General features: G+C 41.9%; 7 protein-coding genes across 7 annotated transcripts; 4 read left to right on the top strand and 3 right to left on the bottom strand.

The window, feature by feature from the left end:
- Positions 1-880: 880 nt before the first annotated feature.
- Positions 881-2,633, top strand: VTP21DRAFT_8652 (uncharacterized protein; the record flags this gene model as incomplete). Its single annotated transcript, XM_069399526.1, has 6 exons — positions 881-1,019; positions 1,126-1,236; positions 1,306-1,689; positions 1,766-1,936; positions 2,008-2,168; positions 2,250-2,633. 6 exons carry the CDS (start codon positions 881-883, stop codon positions 2,631-2,633), a joined length of 1,350 nt encoding a protein of 449 aa, XP_069254934.1.
- A 368-nt stretch (positions 2,634-3,001) lies between these two features.
- Positions 3,002-3,676, bottom strand: VTP21DRAFT_8651 (uncharacterized protein; the record flags this gene model as incomplete). The annotated part of the gene is made up of 4 exons (XM_069399525.1): positions 3,002-3,096; positions 3,178-3,357; positions 3,437-3,563; positions 3,626-3,676. The coding sequence occupies 4 exons, from the start codon at positions 3,674-3,676 to the stop codon at positions 3,002-3,004; spliced, it is 453 nt and encodes a 150-aa protein (XP_069254933.1).
- A 713-nt stretch (positions 3,677-4,389) lies between these two features.
- On the bottom strand, positions 4,390-4,690 carry VTP21DRAFT_8650 (uncharacterized protein; the record flags this gene model as incomplete). Its single annotated transcript, XM_069399524.1, has 2 exons — positions 4,390-4,434; positions 4,508-4,690. 2 exons carry the CDS (start codon positions 4,688-4,690, stop codon positions 4,390-4,392), a joined length of 228 nt encoding a protein of 75 aa, XP_069254932.1.
- A 564-nt stretch (positions 4,691-5,254) lies between these two features.
- On the top strand, positions 5,255-6,478 carry VTP21DRAFT_8649 (uncharacterized protein; the record flags this gene model as incomplete). The annotated part of the gene is made up of 4 exons (XM_069399522.1): positions 5,255-5,395; positions 5,485-5,891; positions 5,976-6,166; positions 6,261-6,478. 4 exons carry the CDS (start codon positions 5,255-5,257, stop codon positions 6,476-6,478), a joined length of 957 nt encoding a protein of 318 aa, XP_069254931.1.
- Positions 6,479-7,344: 866 nt separating this feature from the next.
- On the top strand, positions 7,345-7,890 carry VTP21DRAFT_8648 (uncharacterized protein; the record flags this gene model as incomplete). The annotated part of the gene is made up of 2 exons (XM_069399521.1): positions 7,345-7,529; positions 7,605-7,890. The coding sequence occupies 2 exons, from the start codon at positions 7,345-7,347 to the stop codon at positions 7,888-7,890; spliced, it is 471 nt and encodes a 156-aa protein (XP_069254930.1).
- Positions 7,891-9,606: 1,716 nt separating this feature from the next.
- On the top strand, positions 9,607-13,496 carry VTP21DRAFT_8647 (uncharacterized protein; the record flags this gene model as incomplete). The annotated part of the gene is made up of 5 exons (XM_069399520.1): positions 9,607-10,303; positions 10,371-10,869; positions 10,942-11,169; positions 11,236-11,394; positions 11,465-13,496. The coding sequence occupies 5 exons, from the start codon at positions 9,607-9,609 to the stop codon at positions 13,494-13,496; spliced, it is 3,615 nt and encodes a 1,204-aa protein (XP_069254929.1).
- A 715-nt stretch (positions 13,497-14,211) lies between these two features.
- On the bottom strand, positions 14,212-16,002 carry VTP21DRAFT_8646 (uncharacterized protein; the record flags this gene model as incomplete). The annotated part of the gene is made up of 6 exons (XM_069399519.1): positions 14,212-14,965; positions 15,029-15,101; positions 15,179-15,389; positions 15,450-15,505; positions 15,591-15,659; positions 15,732-16,002. The coding sequence occupies 6 exons, from the start codon at positions 16,000-16,002 to the stop codon at positions 14,212-14,214; spliced, it is 1,434 nt and encodes a 477-aa protein (XP_069254928.1).
- Between the last annotated feature and the right edge of the window lie 292 nt (positions 16,003-16,294).

The following is a 16,294-nucleotide window of genomic DNA, read 5'->3' as shown; positions in this document are numbered from 1 at the left end:
GAATTTCCATCTTCCAGATCTAAGATGAGCTTTCTTCAAAAGGAAAAAAAAAATAGAGTTTGATATCACCACATAATAGAGCGAGCACAGAGACCGAAAAGTCCGCTAATGCTGATTCTCATCTCGCCCCTATCTCAAATACGAAATCACTCGTCGAGCACTTGTGGCAGCAATAGAATGCTACTCTCTCTTTCTCCAGTCTATATTTACTCAGCCATAGTATTGACTCCCCTCTAAAATTTCACGGTTATATTGCGAATACGCTCGTGTTCCAATTCTCCTGCGGTTCGGCAGATCCAGCCCTAGAATCGCTTCCAAATATCATCCAAAAATGTTACACCTATTTAAGCATTGCGAGATAGCTCTTGGCGCAGCAAGAAACCCCCCGTGAATTGATCGAGGCAGGAGAAAATAAACGGTGCAAAGGCCTCGCACCATTCATCTCTCCGAACCCACCCACCAGTCTAGAAACTAGATACACCACCTGATATTCTCTAAAACACCGCTTTCATCGCTGAAGACAGATTCGCCATCAGAGTCATTTGCTTTGTTTTGCATCTTCGGACTTTTCGCAACAAGTCGAAGATTGACCCTGCATTATTAATTACTCTTTCCCTATAGATTTTATCGTTACTACTGTCATCTTTTTTTTTTTCCTTTCTCTTTTTCCTTTCTACTCTCGCGAGAAATTTATCTACTACTTCCCATCACCACGAAGTTTCATAGCGGGATTACCATCATTTGTTTTCGTTCCTTCTAATTAATATCCACTTTTAATCGACTGTAAAAAGAGCAGAGTCTCGTGGCGGGCACAAGTCATTCTTCTCTTTTAGCTTTCGAAAAAAAAACAAAAGAAGCGGGAAGCATATGAGATCCTAGCATGGCTAATCAGCATCATCACCTCTCTAATAGCATTGCAAGCACTCATCATGGTCTTCCCTCGCCAAACAATGTCGTCGGTGTACATTATCGGATTCATAAGAAAATCGGCGAGGGCTCGTTTGGTATAATCTACGAAGGTGAGTGATTTTTTGCTTCTCTAGTGTGGTGTCATGCCATCTAAATATGCTCTGTCGAAGCTTGTTTACTGATTACTGCCTGCTCTCCCTATTATGGCTCTTATAGGCACCAATCTTCTTAATAATCAGCCAGTGGCTATCAAGTTTGAGCCGCGTAAAACAGATGCACCGCAACTAAGAGACGAGTATAGAGCATATAAAATTCTTGCTGGATGTGGTGAGCCACAGCTATCTTATGAGCCTTTGTTCTAGTATGACTGCTAAATTGATTTTATTCCAATACTAGTTGGTATACCCGCAGTTTACTATTTTGGCCAGGAGGGCATGTACAATATTCTTGTGGAGGATCTGCTAGGGAAGAGTCTGGAGGATCTCTTTGATATATGTGGTCGGAAATTTAGTATCAAGTGCGTCGCTATGCTGGCGAAACAGATGCTCACTCGAGTGCAAACCGTGCACGAGAAAAATCTCATATACCGCGATATAAAACCAGACAACTTCCTGATTGGCCGACCTGGAAGCAAGCTAGCCAACACTGTATTTATGGTCGATTTCGGGATGGCAAAGCAATACAGAGACCCAAAGACAAAAATGCATATACCGTACCGGGAAAGGAAGAGTTTGAGCGGAACTGCACGATATATGAGTATCAACACTCATTTAGGAAGGGGTATGTACTCTTGAAATATGCCAACTAGCTCGGAGGCCAGAGGCTCATTTTGCATTAATGTTATTATGCTCTGTAGAACAATCACGAAGAGATGACTTGGAATCCCTCGGGCATGTTTTCATGTATTTTTTACGCGGATCACTTCCATGGCAAGGGCTGAAAGCTGCAACCAACAAGCAAAAATATGAAAAGATTGGTGAGAAGAAGCAAACAACACCTGTCAAGGACCTGTGTGCCGGATTTCCTGGTAGAGTATCTGCTACTTAATATATCTTTTTGGCTCTCACTTATATATAAACTCTACTTATACCACAATAGAGGAATTTGCCATTTATTTAAATTATGTTCGGAAACTTGGATTCGAGGAGACACCCGATTATGATTTTCTACGGGATCTAATGTCCCAAGTTTTGAGAAATATTGGCGAGGTGGACGATGGGATTTTCGATTGGATGGTTCTGGGAGGAAAAGCCTTAGAGGTAATTGAGTCATTCTTTGGCAGGTTTAGGATCAAAGTATTCGACACTAGTCTTATTCGTATCTTTTCACTCATCTACTAGCATACAAGACTAAGTGCATCCTATGGTATGCGTGAGGACTTGGCCAACACACGTGTATCACTTCGGGGATCATCTGCATTGCAGCGCAGTGGTAACATCCCATCCATGTCAGCATTACAATTTTCAGACCCTCGGCATCGTTCGGGACTACAGCGAGTCCAGTCGTTTGGACGGCCGCCCACCCAACCCTCCACAAGTCAAGCTAATTTGAGCCAACAGTATCGACAGAAGCGGCAGAGTCCAGGAAGGACTCATGATGATCAAGCACCAACTAATCCAGACGAAATGCCGATGGCACTGCCCCAACAAGGAAACATTCAACGCAAGAAAGGGTTTTGGAGCAAATTTATTGGATTTATCACCTGCAGCACGTGTCATTTATAAATTTCTTACTTTCCACACTACTTTCTGGGTCTTATTTTCTCCTAATCTTTAATCTTGAATTTTCTTTCTCCTTTTTTTCCGAGAGCCTCCTTTGCTTGATTGTAGCTTTGACATTTCAAAATTTCCCACTTTATCTAAACTGTTTATTGCTTTTATTATAATAAATATTGGACCTCAAATAACTTTTTTCCCCGGTTTTTTGAGTGCTTTGTTTATAAACATCTGGCCCACATGGCTTATATTCATCTGAAAATCAAATTCATCTGAATTATGGATATTTCAGTGAAAAAAAAGATTTGATAAAATTGATCAATTAATCAGCTACTGGTGCTCATGAAACGTTTTGTAGAAGATTGCTGAACCGCTTCTCAGGACCTCGATCGATCTCTATTCCTCAGAGCAGCGATAGCACCCCCTACAACCGCTATTAAGCCGCCCACAATGGCTAGGCCAATAATACCATCTAATTTGAGGGCGGAGGAGAGATCAATAAAAAAGTTGAATTGAAAGAGTAAAGACATAGTAATTAAGAGTAGAAAATTACCTCTCGATACCCGATCGTCAATAGCCTTTTTCAATTCTGTGGCCTGTGGGTTACGTGGTTCATCACGTAAGAGTGCATCAACGAAATGGCGGGCCTCGCTATATTCCCCCAGTTTATAATGTCCGACGGCGAGATAATAAATGCATTCACGGCGACGTTGAGGATCGTTATCATAGATATCTGTGACGAAAACAAAGAGAAAATTGAGAAACACCAGGAGAAACAAAGGCACAATAACTTGCTAATAAAATTTAAAAACCTCTCATCAGCTCCATCCCCTCCCTTTGATCATTCGACCTCCGCGACTTAATTAAGCCCCATGCCAAATTGAACTTGGTAGTTAAGGTTACATTTTCACCCTCTCTATGAAATTGCTTTCGTAAAACCTAAAGAAGTGGTTGATGAGGTCCAAACCATCATAATACAGATTAAAGTGATTGAGACTCACCTCAAGCTCCGCGTCTGGCAAAGGAATATTTGAATCACTCAATGATGGCATCAGAAGGATATTTCGGCGGAGAGGGATATCAGGTTAAAAGTCTTTTAACGAGAAATTTGGTGGCGAATCTGGGGAAACCTGTTAGAAGAAAAGTCACAGACCCAGCACGTGGTCCAACATGATCTCTCTAACTTTATATTTATCATGTCTTGATAGCTCTTGTGCCATCAGAGTTATTAGCAACTTATCACCGAAGCCGGAAGTCCTTAATGTCTATTACCCAAAGAAACATGGTGTGTAGTGTGGAACCCGTCACGAAACTTGGGCGGAGCTTAGCTCTCTTCGTTGACCCAACAGTTATTTTCTTACAAAATTTTTGAGATTCCATAGTATTTCACTCTAGTAATCTCTTACAAGATTCGAAAGCAATAGCAATTCTGGTCAGATTACAACCAGACATACTAAGTCAATGCTTTTAATTTTAGGAATTTTATAGGTAGTTAGTCAGTAGTGTCAGTAAAGTATAGTCATTATGCGTATGGGGAAGATGAATAATACTGAAAAAATTTGAAATTATCTCAATGAAACATAGTTGATATACGAAAAGGAAAATATAATTTCGAAATATGAAGTTTTCAGTCCATTTAAAAAAAAAAAATCGATTTTATTATACCAACAAATTAACAAAAGATATAAATATCTTGGTGAAGATGAAATAATATAGAGAATATATATTAATCACCCGTTTTGATGGTTCCCATTACTCTATTAATTTAGGATACTGTTTCTTTTTTTAATTCTGAAGGCCGTGCTATAAACTAGTTCGTACAAGTGGAAATTATTAGGCATTTAGTCTATAGAACTCGGATGATTATCCTCCTCTAAACTTACCTGCTCGCCTCTTTCCGACTCCACCAACACTTCTACATTTTCAAAACTCGTGCGAATCTCCTTTACAGTACCATGGCGAACCCTCGTCCCTTCTCCACCGGGCTTTAATCCGCTTGGAATGATGGTCGAAACATAATCGCCCTCGATAAGCTTCATATCAGTGAGTATTTTTTGTTCGCTCATTTTATGGGCCGTAGTATAATAGGCTAACTAGCAAAATACGAAGGTCGAACAGGTAGGGAGCTATTCCTCTTTTTATATTCTTAGGAAATTCGGCGTTCATATTCATTCTAGGTATCTCTATTCCATGTTTCAAAGTTTTTCCAGCGTATTGAAAACAGACCAAAACTTTGCATCATTTTGCCTTTCCTATTTTTATAGATGGTTATGTAGTTGCCACTATGCTAGATTGTTTTCTTTTCCTTTTAAAATACAAAATCAGAAGCAGGATCTGCCCTTTACCTATATCATGCTGGAATCACTGGACTTGACGAGATGTGTGATACGCTCTTTTCCCGGTTATTCAAGCGCAGTTTCTAAAGCACTCAATTAGGAAACCTCGGTGGCGAGTTTTTTCTTTCTTATGACAATAAGTCACAGAACCCACACGTGAGATTAGAATTAGTCCCCTTATATTTTTCTCAAGCGTCGCGATCCATTAGGTATTTTACTTGGCTTTCATTCTTTGGCTTCTTTATCTTCCAGCCCATCTTAGCAACAAAAGAAATCCAACAACATCAAGGGGGGATGTCCGACGATCAAGCACAAACGGATCTTCCGAGAGAGCCACGTGAGGATTACTGGTGCTACAATTGTCAATCCGTCACCACACCTATGCACACTCCGAACATTTGCTGTTCTCGCTGTTATTCGGATTTTGTTGAACAGGTACAGAGAATTTCGATGCTTTTTATTACAATGCTTATAGTGAAATTGGATCATCACGACTAATAATTTAATTGGATGCGATTTCAAAGATTGATACTGCAGATGATCCCCGCAACTTCGTTCCCCAACCCGAGTATGAGGATGACGAGAATCCCAGAGAAGGTGAAGAAGCCTTGGGAGAGGGACAGGTCGGACCCACGCCCGCTGAAATGGTCGAGTTAATTCAGAACATGCTACAGCAATTACTTGGACCAAACTCGATTGCTGCATTGAGACCATTGACAGAGAGACGAGACTCGGAACCCGAGGAGAGTAGTGAAGAGCCATCAGGCACCGTATCCATAATAATTGAGGGACAGGATGATGACCAGAATAGACAAGGGGAAGAAGCTTTAGAGGAAGGTGGGGAGGAAGATCGACGGCTAGCGAGAGCGGAATCTTACACGTCTAACGAGTCGACTGACGATGGAAGAACCCCTCTTATCAGTTTCACCACGTAATTCTTTTATCTTTCCTAATTCTCTTTTGTATTTTCGAGGGTTGATTTTCCTGTTTTTTTTTGCCTCTTTCCTCTCGAAAGATTCCTCGAACATCTTGTGGATATAGCTAATGTCGTCGGCAACCGAAGAGACTATGTCTGGAGTCAAGAAGAGTTAGATTCGATCATCACGCAGTTGATGGAGCAAACGGCAGACCGCAATAGACCTCCCCCCGCCTCAGATGATGTCATAGAGAGACTTCCAAGGAGTAAGATAACAAAAGAGCAGGCTGGTATGAATTCTCCTATTCATCCCTCACCTCTATCTTTTACCTCTTCAGCTCCCTTCCTTCGACTAAACCTCGCTTTCATTTTTTTTACTCTCAGAAAAAGGACAAGAGTGCTCTGTATGCAAAGAGGAGTATCAAGAGGGAGACTCAATAATTGAACTCCCTTGTAAGCACTTTTTTCACGAAGACTGTGTTCTACCTTGGCTGAAAACATCGGGCACTTGTTGTATATGCCGATTCTCACTTGTCGGCCATCCTAATACATCCCGCCAACCAGCAAGACGGCAATCCTCGTCTAGTGAAAGAAATTCCTAGAATACATCGTTTGCTTAACCTTCTTTTCCGATGCTTCTAATATTTTCTATCATCCACCCCTGCAACCCTTGCTTCCTTCCCCCTCTCTTTCTAATAATATACTTGGTACATATATCTCTTGTTTACTTGATTTTTACTTATATTCCTTCGAGTGTATTTTTCCATATTCGGGCCTCTTGTTTTGTTATTTTTTCCAATTTTAATTTCTTTTTTCCTTTTTTCTTATTTAATAATGAAATGGTTCAACAAAACTAAGATAAACCAACATTGAAACTTCAATCAATCCGTCCCTTCCAAATTAGTACCCAAAGATTATTCCATGAAGTTAGGGCAAGGAGACATTACGCTGTCAGAATAACTTGAATATTGAGTGGCTTGTAGTTCCAGGTGAGCGAACTGTCTTACTCTCATGCAGGAGCAGTTGCCACGGACATTTATTTTTTCCCCGCAAGAAAGCCCAAAGGAAACGTGATGAATTTGGTCTGCCTAATATTGTTCTTTTTTTGGAGTATAATGGAATATTCGGCTAATGAAGCGGAGAGGCCTTTTAATGCGCGTAGAGCCATTTTGTGGAAATTCCGTGGGGGGAGAGAGAGGAAAGCGCTATGTGAATTCTATGCGTCGTAATAAAACACGAAAGCAGCTCACAGTGACCTACACGAAAATCAAGCGGACGCTCTCATCGCGAAAATTATGTTCAAATATGGTCAGTATTTAATTTTCATCCCATCAGACAACAGAAATTCGGTGTACTTAATAATGCAAGCAATTGAAGAGCTTGCGCTCGCTTTTTCACATCTCTTTTTTTCATCCCCTAAAAGCACTTTTCGTCTTTTATATTTTAAGCTAACGCATCAAGCTACACCATGAAGCACCTTTCTCTCCTTACATTTATCGGCCTCTTGGCCCTATTGGTCATAGCTGGGAATGCGCAAGTGCCTTCCTCCTCCTCCAGCAGCCCCACCTCGATAAGCACAGCCAAACCCACCAACGTCAATAGCTGTGCTGAACAATATCGCTGTGGCCAAGATCTGAATTGTGTCTCTCAATGGTAAGTTTAGTTGACTAAGTGTAGCCATCAATATTCGAGTGCACTCTTGTTTGACGCACCCCTCTCGCAATATAGCGCTGGGGTTCCTAGCCCAACAGAGGATCAGATCAATCAGACTACGGCGTGTGTTGCACGCTGCACTCAGGCCAATGAAACTAATGTCGAGGTACAAAACAAATGTGTGACCGATTGTATTAACAAAAACTATCTCCCAACCAACTGGCATAACGACACCCTAAGTCTCAATGGGACGAACCGCACGAGCGATGCTCCATCTGTGGTAGAGGGAGGAAATCCGTGGTATCTAATGACGTGGTGTATCTTGGTGCTTGGAACCCTAGTGGTCCAACTTCCTTTTTGAACGTGCTAATGAAAACAAATCTTGCAATTTTCTTCCTGCATTTGCTTTGTAATTTCCTCTTTTTTTCCTCTCTTCATTAATGTAGTAAATCACCTCATCATCAGTTATTTTTTTTTTTTTTGCTTTTTCCCTAGGTGCTATTTTCTCATAATACCAATTTTGAATTAGCATGTATTTTGACAGCACTTTTCTTGGAAATAAAGATCCGAGGTAATCCTATTCCTTCGAGCCAAGAGGCTGTACCCCCGCCTATTGGGTGAGATAGTCAGCTCTTCCGCAGCGACCATTCTATACAAACGCATTGCGTCTAACGCAATTGTAGATGGATTCATGGCGAAAAGTATGACCTTGGTAGAAATCTATTTTATCTCTTGAAATCCGGATTCTAAGGGACACGAGATAGATCCAGTTTTTCATCGCTAAGGATATTTAAAAGAATCCTTTATATTGCCAGGATTCTCTAAAACATACACCTAAGCCTAAGTTTTGTTTCAATCTCGGGGAAATACTGTGTTCTGCCTTCAATTGCAACCCTAATGTGGGTATATGAATGCAGAAAAATTTAATCTTAGACAAATTTTAATAAAAAATCGGTAGCTCTCGCAATTATTCTCTGGAATAAGCAGAGCAGTTAATTTTGCCGCGATTAGGAAACTGCCCACACTAAGGGCGGAAAAATATTATTAAACGAAAACTCGCCAATAGGGTGTGGCTTCGACAACGTATTGGCAATCAATACCATGCAAGAGAAACGGTATTAACCTTCACAAGTGTAACTCGTTTATCTTTCTGCTTTGGCTATTCCTCCTTCTTTGACAGCCTTACTCCGTTCTTATATTACTAGGTATCGCTCATTTATTTATTTTAACCTGGCTACCCATTTCTCTGAGTCTAACCTCTGGCATCTGAAGAAGGTCTTGCCACCTAAAGTATTGGTGAATTGAGGTATTCTTGCTTAATGAGAATATCATGGAGATTGTGAATTAGCCTTTGTCGCTAAGCTGTTGCTAATAATTTCACTTCATTTTCTCCAACCAACACAGAAGGCCACTTACAATCAAACTTGGAAGCTTAGATTCCATTTGGCTCTACAATCTTTCACCAGCTGCTACCTTTTCGCGAAGAGTATTTAAATAAGCGTAAGACTTTTTTTTTTCCAAGTGGCTAGAGCAAAGTGTTCTCTAATAATAACACCTCTGCAGCTTGATTGAGTGACTCAGCACGCCACGGCTTCATTATTCTCGAGACCATCGCGTATATTGTGGAATCCGTGCAGCTGCGTAGTTACAGTTCTTTGAGAAGGTAAGGGTGTCGAATGAAAAAAATGCGAACCCTAAAAATTATCACATAACTTAAAATTAAAGCTTGCATTATTAAAAATATACTATTATTTCAGTTGGTCTTACCTCAAATATCAACCCCATTGAATGATCATTTGATTAAATTCTTTTTTATTTTTCATTAGCATTTCTTGAGCTTTGTTGGGCAACTCTTTTCGGTAGTAGTGAGGACTGCCGCTAACAACATTTCTATCCCCTTTGTGAATCCGAGAAATTTGCTGTTGGAAATCAATACTGTGTTCATTGTTGACAAGCTGCCAATCATAGCAAAAATACAAAGCTCTATTGCGAGATATCAGATCCTGCACTCCTCAAGGCGTTCCCACGTCAAGCTAAGAGTTTGGGCGGCAAGCTATATCGATTTGGGTCTGAAATAATGCCACAACATCATGGAAAACAGGGTACTTCAGATAATATCGACACGGTATACACAGGGGGGTCTTTTCCAACTCAGAGACCCCAATACGAACTCAACTCAAGGCAAGAGCACAACTTTCTGGACATCGAAGAGCTTTGGAAGTCAGCACTTGAGCGTTTTGACATCCAGGATCAATCGGATTCAGTTGATGGTCAAGCTTGCCCTCAAACTCAGGATGAGATAGCAGTCCATGAGGCTTCTCATTCTAATTTGCCGGTGTTGCCCGTAACTGGTGCTGAAGTCGATATCACAGAGAAAAAGACAGATACCTCAGCGGATGAAATCGAAGTCCAGATGAGTTCAGAACAAGCCCCTACTTACCCAACCCCACAGAGTATCTTGTTTGAGACGGTGAATGCAATTCTGACAGTAGATGATAGGGCTCCAGCCCCACACCCCATAGAAACAACTTTTCCGCACTTAACTCAAACTTGTTCACCCGAGAAGGCTATTAAAGAGAGTAAAGTATGGCCAAAACCGAGTGTTTCCCAACGTGCGGAAAGGAATGAAAAGATCAATCGAGTTTACATCAACTCTAGTAACAGTTGGAGAAGAATTAATGCCTATCAATCAAGAAGAGAATGTCCGTCCTGGTGGTACCTTCTTTCGACATGCTTAACATTTTGGGCCTTGGATCCTGTTCTAAGATGTTTCGGTACCTAGATTGCTCGGCTATCCGGCTCGCCTTTTCTTTTTTCTAATTACTTTCTTCACTTTTACAGGAGTTCGTAGCCAGATGGAACAACGGGCTTGGAGAGAAAAAATCGCGTTGATAATCATTATCATCCTGCTCTGTGGATGTGTCGGCTTTCTCAGTTTCGGTTTACAGCCAGTAATGTGCAAGGAGCCACTTGCACGTATTAGGATTACAGATCTTGGGGAATCCTATTTTATAGCCCAAGGTCATGCTTATGGTTTCGATGACCTTATCACTCAGCCCGTCGAAACACAACTCTCCACCATTGCTGATACTGTTTCCCGCAGTATTATGGAAACGTGTGCTGGGGATGCCGCTACCTCACAAACTGCCCTTGAATACATTGGTTGCGCAGTTGCAAAACTTTCGATCTACAGAAACGGTGCACAAGATTTACCAGATAAGAATCCATGCCATGCTACTGGAAACTCGAGACCCTTGTCCGAATATAAGCTGCTTGGAGAGGTATATTATGAGTGGGAGGATATTCTAAAGTCGGACAGGAACTTGGTTATTTATAACGGGTATTACATCTATAGATTTTTGACGAGATATCACCCTGAATGAACCCTCAACGAACTTTATTTTTCTATTAGTGCTGTGTTGGATTTTAGCCGTCTGCAGAGACTTCTTCCGAATATTTCGGTGAACCCGGACTTGGCAGAGTTTACCGCACATGCCTCAAACTTTGCCGGCCGCGATGCGACTCTCTTCTTGTGGAGATCGCAATGGTGGAGAGAGTCCAATAACTGCATGTCATCTATAGTGCGTATTGGGGTGTTGGCGAATCGCTCAGTGGGATGTATGCTCTCTGACTTCATCATGTACGTTTCGATAGTATTTATTATTGGCGTCGTGTTTGCACGTTTTTTCCTTGCCTTGTTCTTCAGCTGGGTCTTAGCCCAGAGACTGGTGAACATCCGGAAGAGTCCCGGGCGGGAAAGGGACATTGAAATGTGGGAAAATAGCACATTCAATTTGCCAATGGACACGCGGAGCAATGCTTCACCCAATTTAGAACGCTCTCAAAGCTCTTTTGAAAAGCATGTGTTCACTAATATTATTTTTACTTCGTGTTTAACCAATCCTAACTCGATATCTTTTGTTCTCTACGAGTAGTCAAAGAAGACGATCGAGCCTTTTACCAAGAAGATCACGTTATTCCACTCCAGGAAAAATCTACGAGCCCATTCGTCCTTATAATAGCCTACGTCGTCCACCGATGCTATCTACAGCTGACTCTCCTCCCGCTGCCTCCCTTAGTGCACTGAGTGTGTTCTCGACCACTGATCATATTCTTTCACGTCGTAGCTCTACCATCACCACAGCCACGCGCCCCCGAAACGCGTATTCTCTCGACTATACAATGAATTTACCCTCCCCTCCGTTCAGCCCTGATAATGTCTTACTTGGGTCTCCTCGTCCAGGATTATCGGTCGATGAGTTAACATCTATTCAGCTCTTTTCCTCAGAAGCTGCTCGCTGCTCTACCATCTCTAATCTTAACTTTCGCCCCATGTACACTATTTGTCTCGTAACTTGCTACTCCGAGGGAAGGGAAGGACTTCGTGCCACTTTTGACTCTCTCGCTGCAACCGACTATCAGCAGAAACTGCTCGTAGTGATCGCAGACGGAATTATCACGGGGTCCGGTAATAATGAGCCTACCCCTGATATTGTGTTGGGAATGATGCAGGATTTGGTCGTCTCTCCTGACTTGGTTGAGCCATGCTCTTATGTCGCAGTTTCGGATGGAACACGTAGGCATAATCGAGCCAAGGTATTTGCGGGCTATTATATCAAAGAGGGAGGAGGTTCAAAGGTGCCTATGATATTGATTGCAAAATGCGGAACGGCAGATGAGCAAAGCGATAATAAACCAGGCAATCGTGGTAAGCGGGACAGTCAAATCATCCTTATGAATTTCCTGCAGAAAGTTATGTTCGATGATCGAATGACGGCTCTTGAGTACGAGCTTTTCAATGCGTTTGTGGCAGTGGGAGGGGTTACTCCTGACCAATATGAGGCTGTGTTAATGGTAGATGCTGACACCAAAGTATACCCAGACAGCTTGACGCACATGGTTGCATGTATGTCGCGAAATCCACGAGTCATGGGATTGTGCGGGGAGACCAGGATTGCAAATAAGATGGACAGTTGGGTGACGATGATACAGGTGTTCGAGTATTACATTTCGCATCACCTTAACAAAGCTTTCGAGTCCGTATTCGGCGGTGTTACCTGTTTACCTGGGTGCTTCTGTATGTATCGTGTGAAGGCGCCCAAGGGCGAAGGGCAATGGGTTCCTCTGCTGGCTAACCCAGACATCATCGTGAGTTACTCGGAAAATGCCGTCGACACACTTCACAAAAAGAACCTGCTTCTCCTGGGAGAGGATCGCTTTCTCACTACGCTTATGCTTCGCACCTTTCCGAGGCGAAAAATGATTTTTGTTCCCCAATCTGTATGTAAGACTGTGGTCCCCAATACGTTTCGCGTGCTGCTCTCTCAGCGTCGCAGGTGGATTAATAGCACCGTGCACAACCTTCTTGAGCTTGTGATGGTACGTGATCTATGCGGCACCTTCTGCTTTTCGATGCAATTTGTAGTGCTCCTCGAGCTGATCGGAACGGTTGTTTTGCCTGCCGCAATTTGCTTTACATTCTACCTCATTGTGGCCTCTGCATTCACCTACCCTCCACCTGTCATCCCACTACTGTTGCTCGGTGCAATTTTGGGACTTCCTGCAGTTCTCATCGTCATGAGCAGTCGTAAACTCATGTATGTTGCGTGGATGTTCATCTACCTCCTTTCCCTCCCTGTGTGGAATTTTATTCTCCCGGTATATGCATTTTGGCATTTTGACGATTTCTCCTGGGGGCAGACACGTATGGTTAGCGAGAACGAGAAAATTGTGAGGGATGTACGAAGGGACTCGCGGACCAGCTGTGAGGATCCATCGGAACCGGTAGATCACAGGGAGAAGGCGGAAACAGTGGTGATGAAACGATGGTGTGAGTGGGAACGAGTCAGTCGTCCTCAGTTTGTAATCCCCCCTAGGAGGACCTTGGTAAATAAGGAATCCTCCGCTTCAAATTCTTCTAAATCTTCAACATCAAAAAGTGCATCTTTCCACAAGATGGACCTTTGACAGTCTCCACGCGCATAGACGAGCCAATCCCTATGGAGGATTATTCCAATTTTTCAAGAAATATCTAGCTTTTAATTAGTTTAATCCCTTGTAAAATTTTAACCTTAAAATCTATTTTATATATAAATTTATATATATAATAAACAAGTCTTCTCATTTTGATAATTCCCTGTTTTATCAATGCCATTAGCTTGTTATGAATCGGGAGCTATTTCCCTGGAAAATAAATTTTAATATGGTATTTCTTATATTTTCATCTAGATACCTAAGCGCTATTACCTGTCATGAGGGTACTCTTTCATACCTCTAAAGCTTTCTGTGGTCTAAGATGCACTCTACTTTATATCCCTTGTTGGAATCTATCATGATTGGTGATGTCGTCGTACTTTTCTCCTGTGGAATTCGCTCGATGAAGCATGATAGCTTTTACTGTGAATGCAGCATTAATACATTCGTGGAATTCATCTTAGTTTTCTTCTTATGCCCGTTACAATATCCCCAGTTATCACATGGTTATTTATATATGACTTAAAGTATTCTATTTATTGGTTGACTTGGGGTAATGTATCCCTTCTATTGACGGAGAGGCGTTGATTTTGGGTCGCTATACATTTAAAGAAATAAATGCAATTACAATTGGTAGCCCAGAGGGAGCCTCATAAGATGAATCTAATAGGGAATAAGTGAAGCAAGGGCTTGCCATAGGCTTTCCTCTCTAACTATAATCTGATTCTATCCTAAGACTTCCTCGGTCGTTTTCAATCAAAAATAACGATTCAACATCCCATCCTCGAGCGACCAGCTCGCGTATCAATGGAGGAAAAGTCTCATTCACCCATCTATGCGCAGCAATGGCCTCTTCACCTTCTATCTTTTCCTTGGCAAACCGCAAAACACAGCTGTGGTAGAATCCTTTAATAATATCTAATGAAGTCGCATCGTCCGTAAACCACAAGCGAACGGCCTGGTTAGACAAAAGCAAATAATATTTTTCATTTTGCTCGAGATTCTCTTGACGTATAGCGCAGATGAGTTCTTCCGAGTTTGGCACCTCGTTTAGAGGGGATTGAATTTTAACTATCCTGGAGAAGGGGGTCTTATAGCGCTTTACGAAACATTCTCTCTTCGCAACCTCGACCGGTGTCAAAACTGCTCTCGCTACTTCTTTGGGATTATTAAGCCTCTCGTCAAAGATTTGTGATAATACCCTGTGGAAAATTATTTCTGTGCGGGGAATGTTGAGAGTAGGGGTAATAACGTGGAGGCTCGATTTATAGTTTGCATATAAGGTATAGGTTGAAAGCGGAACGAACGCAGCGAAAAGCGCGATCAGAGTTTGCGTTTCGTTTTGGATTAAAAAGTGGGATGAGGCCATTGTGATTCCAGCAGATATGAAAATGCCAAGGCCGGTACCCAAAAGACCAGCGGCCGTGCTTTGTGACCCTGCTTTTGCAGTAATATCACCCAGGCTAGAGGAAGATGCCAATCTATTAATATAGCATGCGTTTTCAATTGAAAAGAAAAAGATTTACTTGTCTCTAAGCATAAAAGATTTGTGCATTTGGGCACGGGTCGCGGAGCTTGCTAACCATGCCATATTTTTGGCTATAAAACAGGAATAAAGAACAAATAATTGAGCAAGAACTATCAGACAAAATGTTCAGACTTTCCGTTTCAATTACCAATATTGGATATAGAAGCCAGTAGCAGAAAAGCACCCGGACATAACGGAGTAAGCATCTCAAGTAAGCTAGCACATTGCATTGCGACGGTGGCATGCCATCGGTATCGTTTCGGTTCTGAATCAAACCGATCATTAATGAAGGATGCATAGACTACTCCTCCGAGTTGTCCAAGCCCATCTTTGATGACCCAATTTAAAGCAGCTGCAAGCTAATGAACAAATCATTAGAATTCAAACCACTATAATTTCGATAATTTCTCCTAATTTACAGGAATGGATCCTGCCCCGAGCCCAATCGCGTACAATAATGATTGTGTCGAAAGTACTAAAAAAGGATAATGAAATAAGTTCTGGAATTGTCAATTAAGTTGTGCTTATATTCGCCAACAATAGTTAGAGCTGCCTCTTACCTCCAGTCGCGGCCCCAGCTACGTTATGCAAAAATTGCCAACGAATAAATCCCCAGTACTGAGGTATGACTGAGTTATGGTGTTTAGGTAAAAAAAGAGAAATAATCTTCCGAGGTTGCCATCGGGAGTATAACGGCTCACATTGGGAATTTTCATATCGAAAGGTGCGCGTTTTGCTTTCAGGAAGAATCGTCACGGAGAGGGGTATCCACCCAGACCAAGGGCGCTTTACTTGTTGAATAACTCGAAGCCGAGTGGGAATTTGCGCTAGTGGGGGTGACTCTGGGGGCATCGGAGAGAGTAGAGGTGCGGCAGATGCACTGTTTTTGGTAGTGGACTGATACAGGGTACGAACATGCTGTCTACTGTAAGAGAGTCGCAGACACGTACGGAGGTAATGATTCGCTAACATGTCTGGTAAATTGCGGAGAGAGTGAAGGAGAGTTTTCGGGCTAAATCCCACGCTTCTTTACACTTTGTGTAACTATCTATGTGACTGCAATAAGGATCTCTGCGAATTCTGATAGATTTAAATATGCTGAAAAATCTGAACATTTGGATTCAAGCTCTTCATTCCAACTATTCTAACCAATGTGCCCAATTGTTCAATTATGCTTTTATCTATAACCTTTTTGTCTTCTTTGAAACAAAGACATATAGAACTTAGTGTAATGACATTCTAAGATGATATAAAGAAAAATCTA

The sequence above is a fragment of the Calcarisporiella thermophila genome (genome assembly GCF_041956535.1).
Source record: "Calcarisporiella thermophila strain CBS 279.70 unplaced genomic scaffold VTP21scaffold_4, whole genome shotgun sequence".
In the NCBI taxonomy this organism is placed as follows: Eukaryota; Fungi; Calcarisporiellomycota; class Calcarisporiellomycetes; order Calcarisporiellales; family Calcarisporiellaceae; genus Calcarisporiella; species Calcarisporiella thermophila.
Note: the sequence above shows the minus strand (reverse complement) of the source record. Positions and strands in the feature narration are given on the sequence as shown.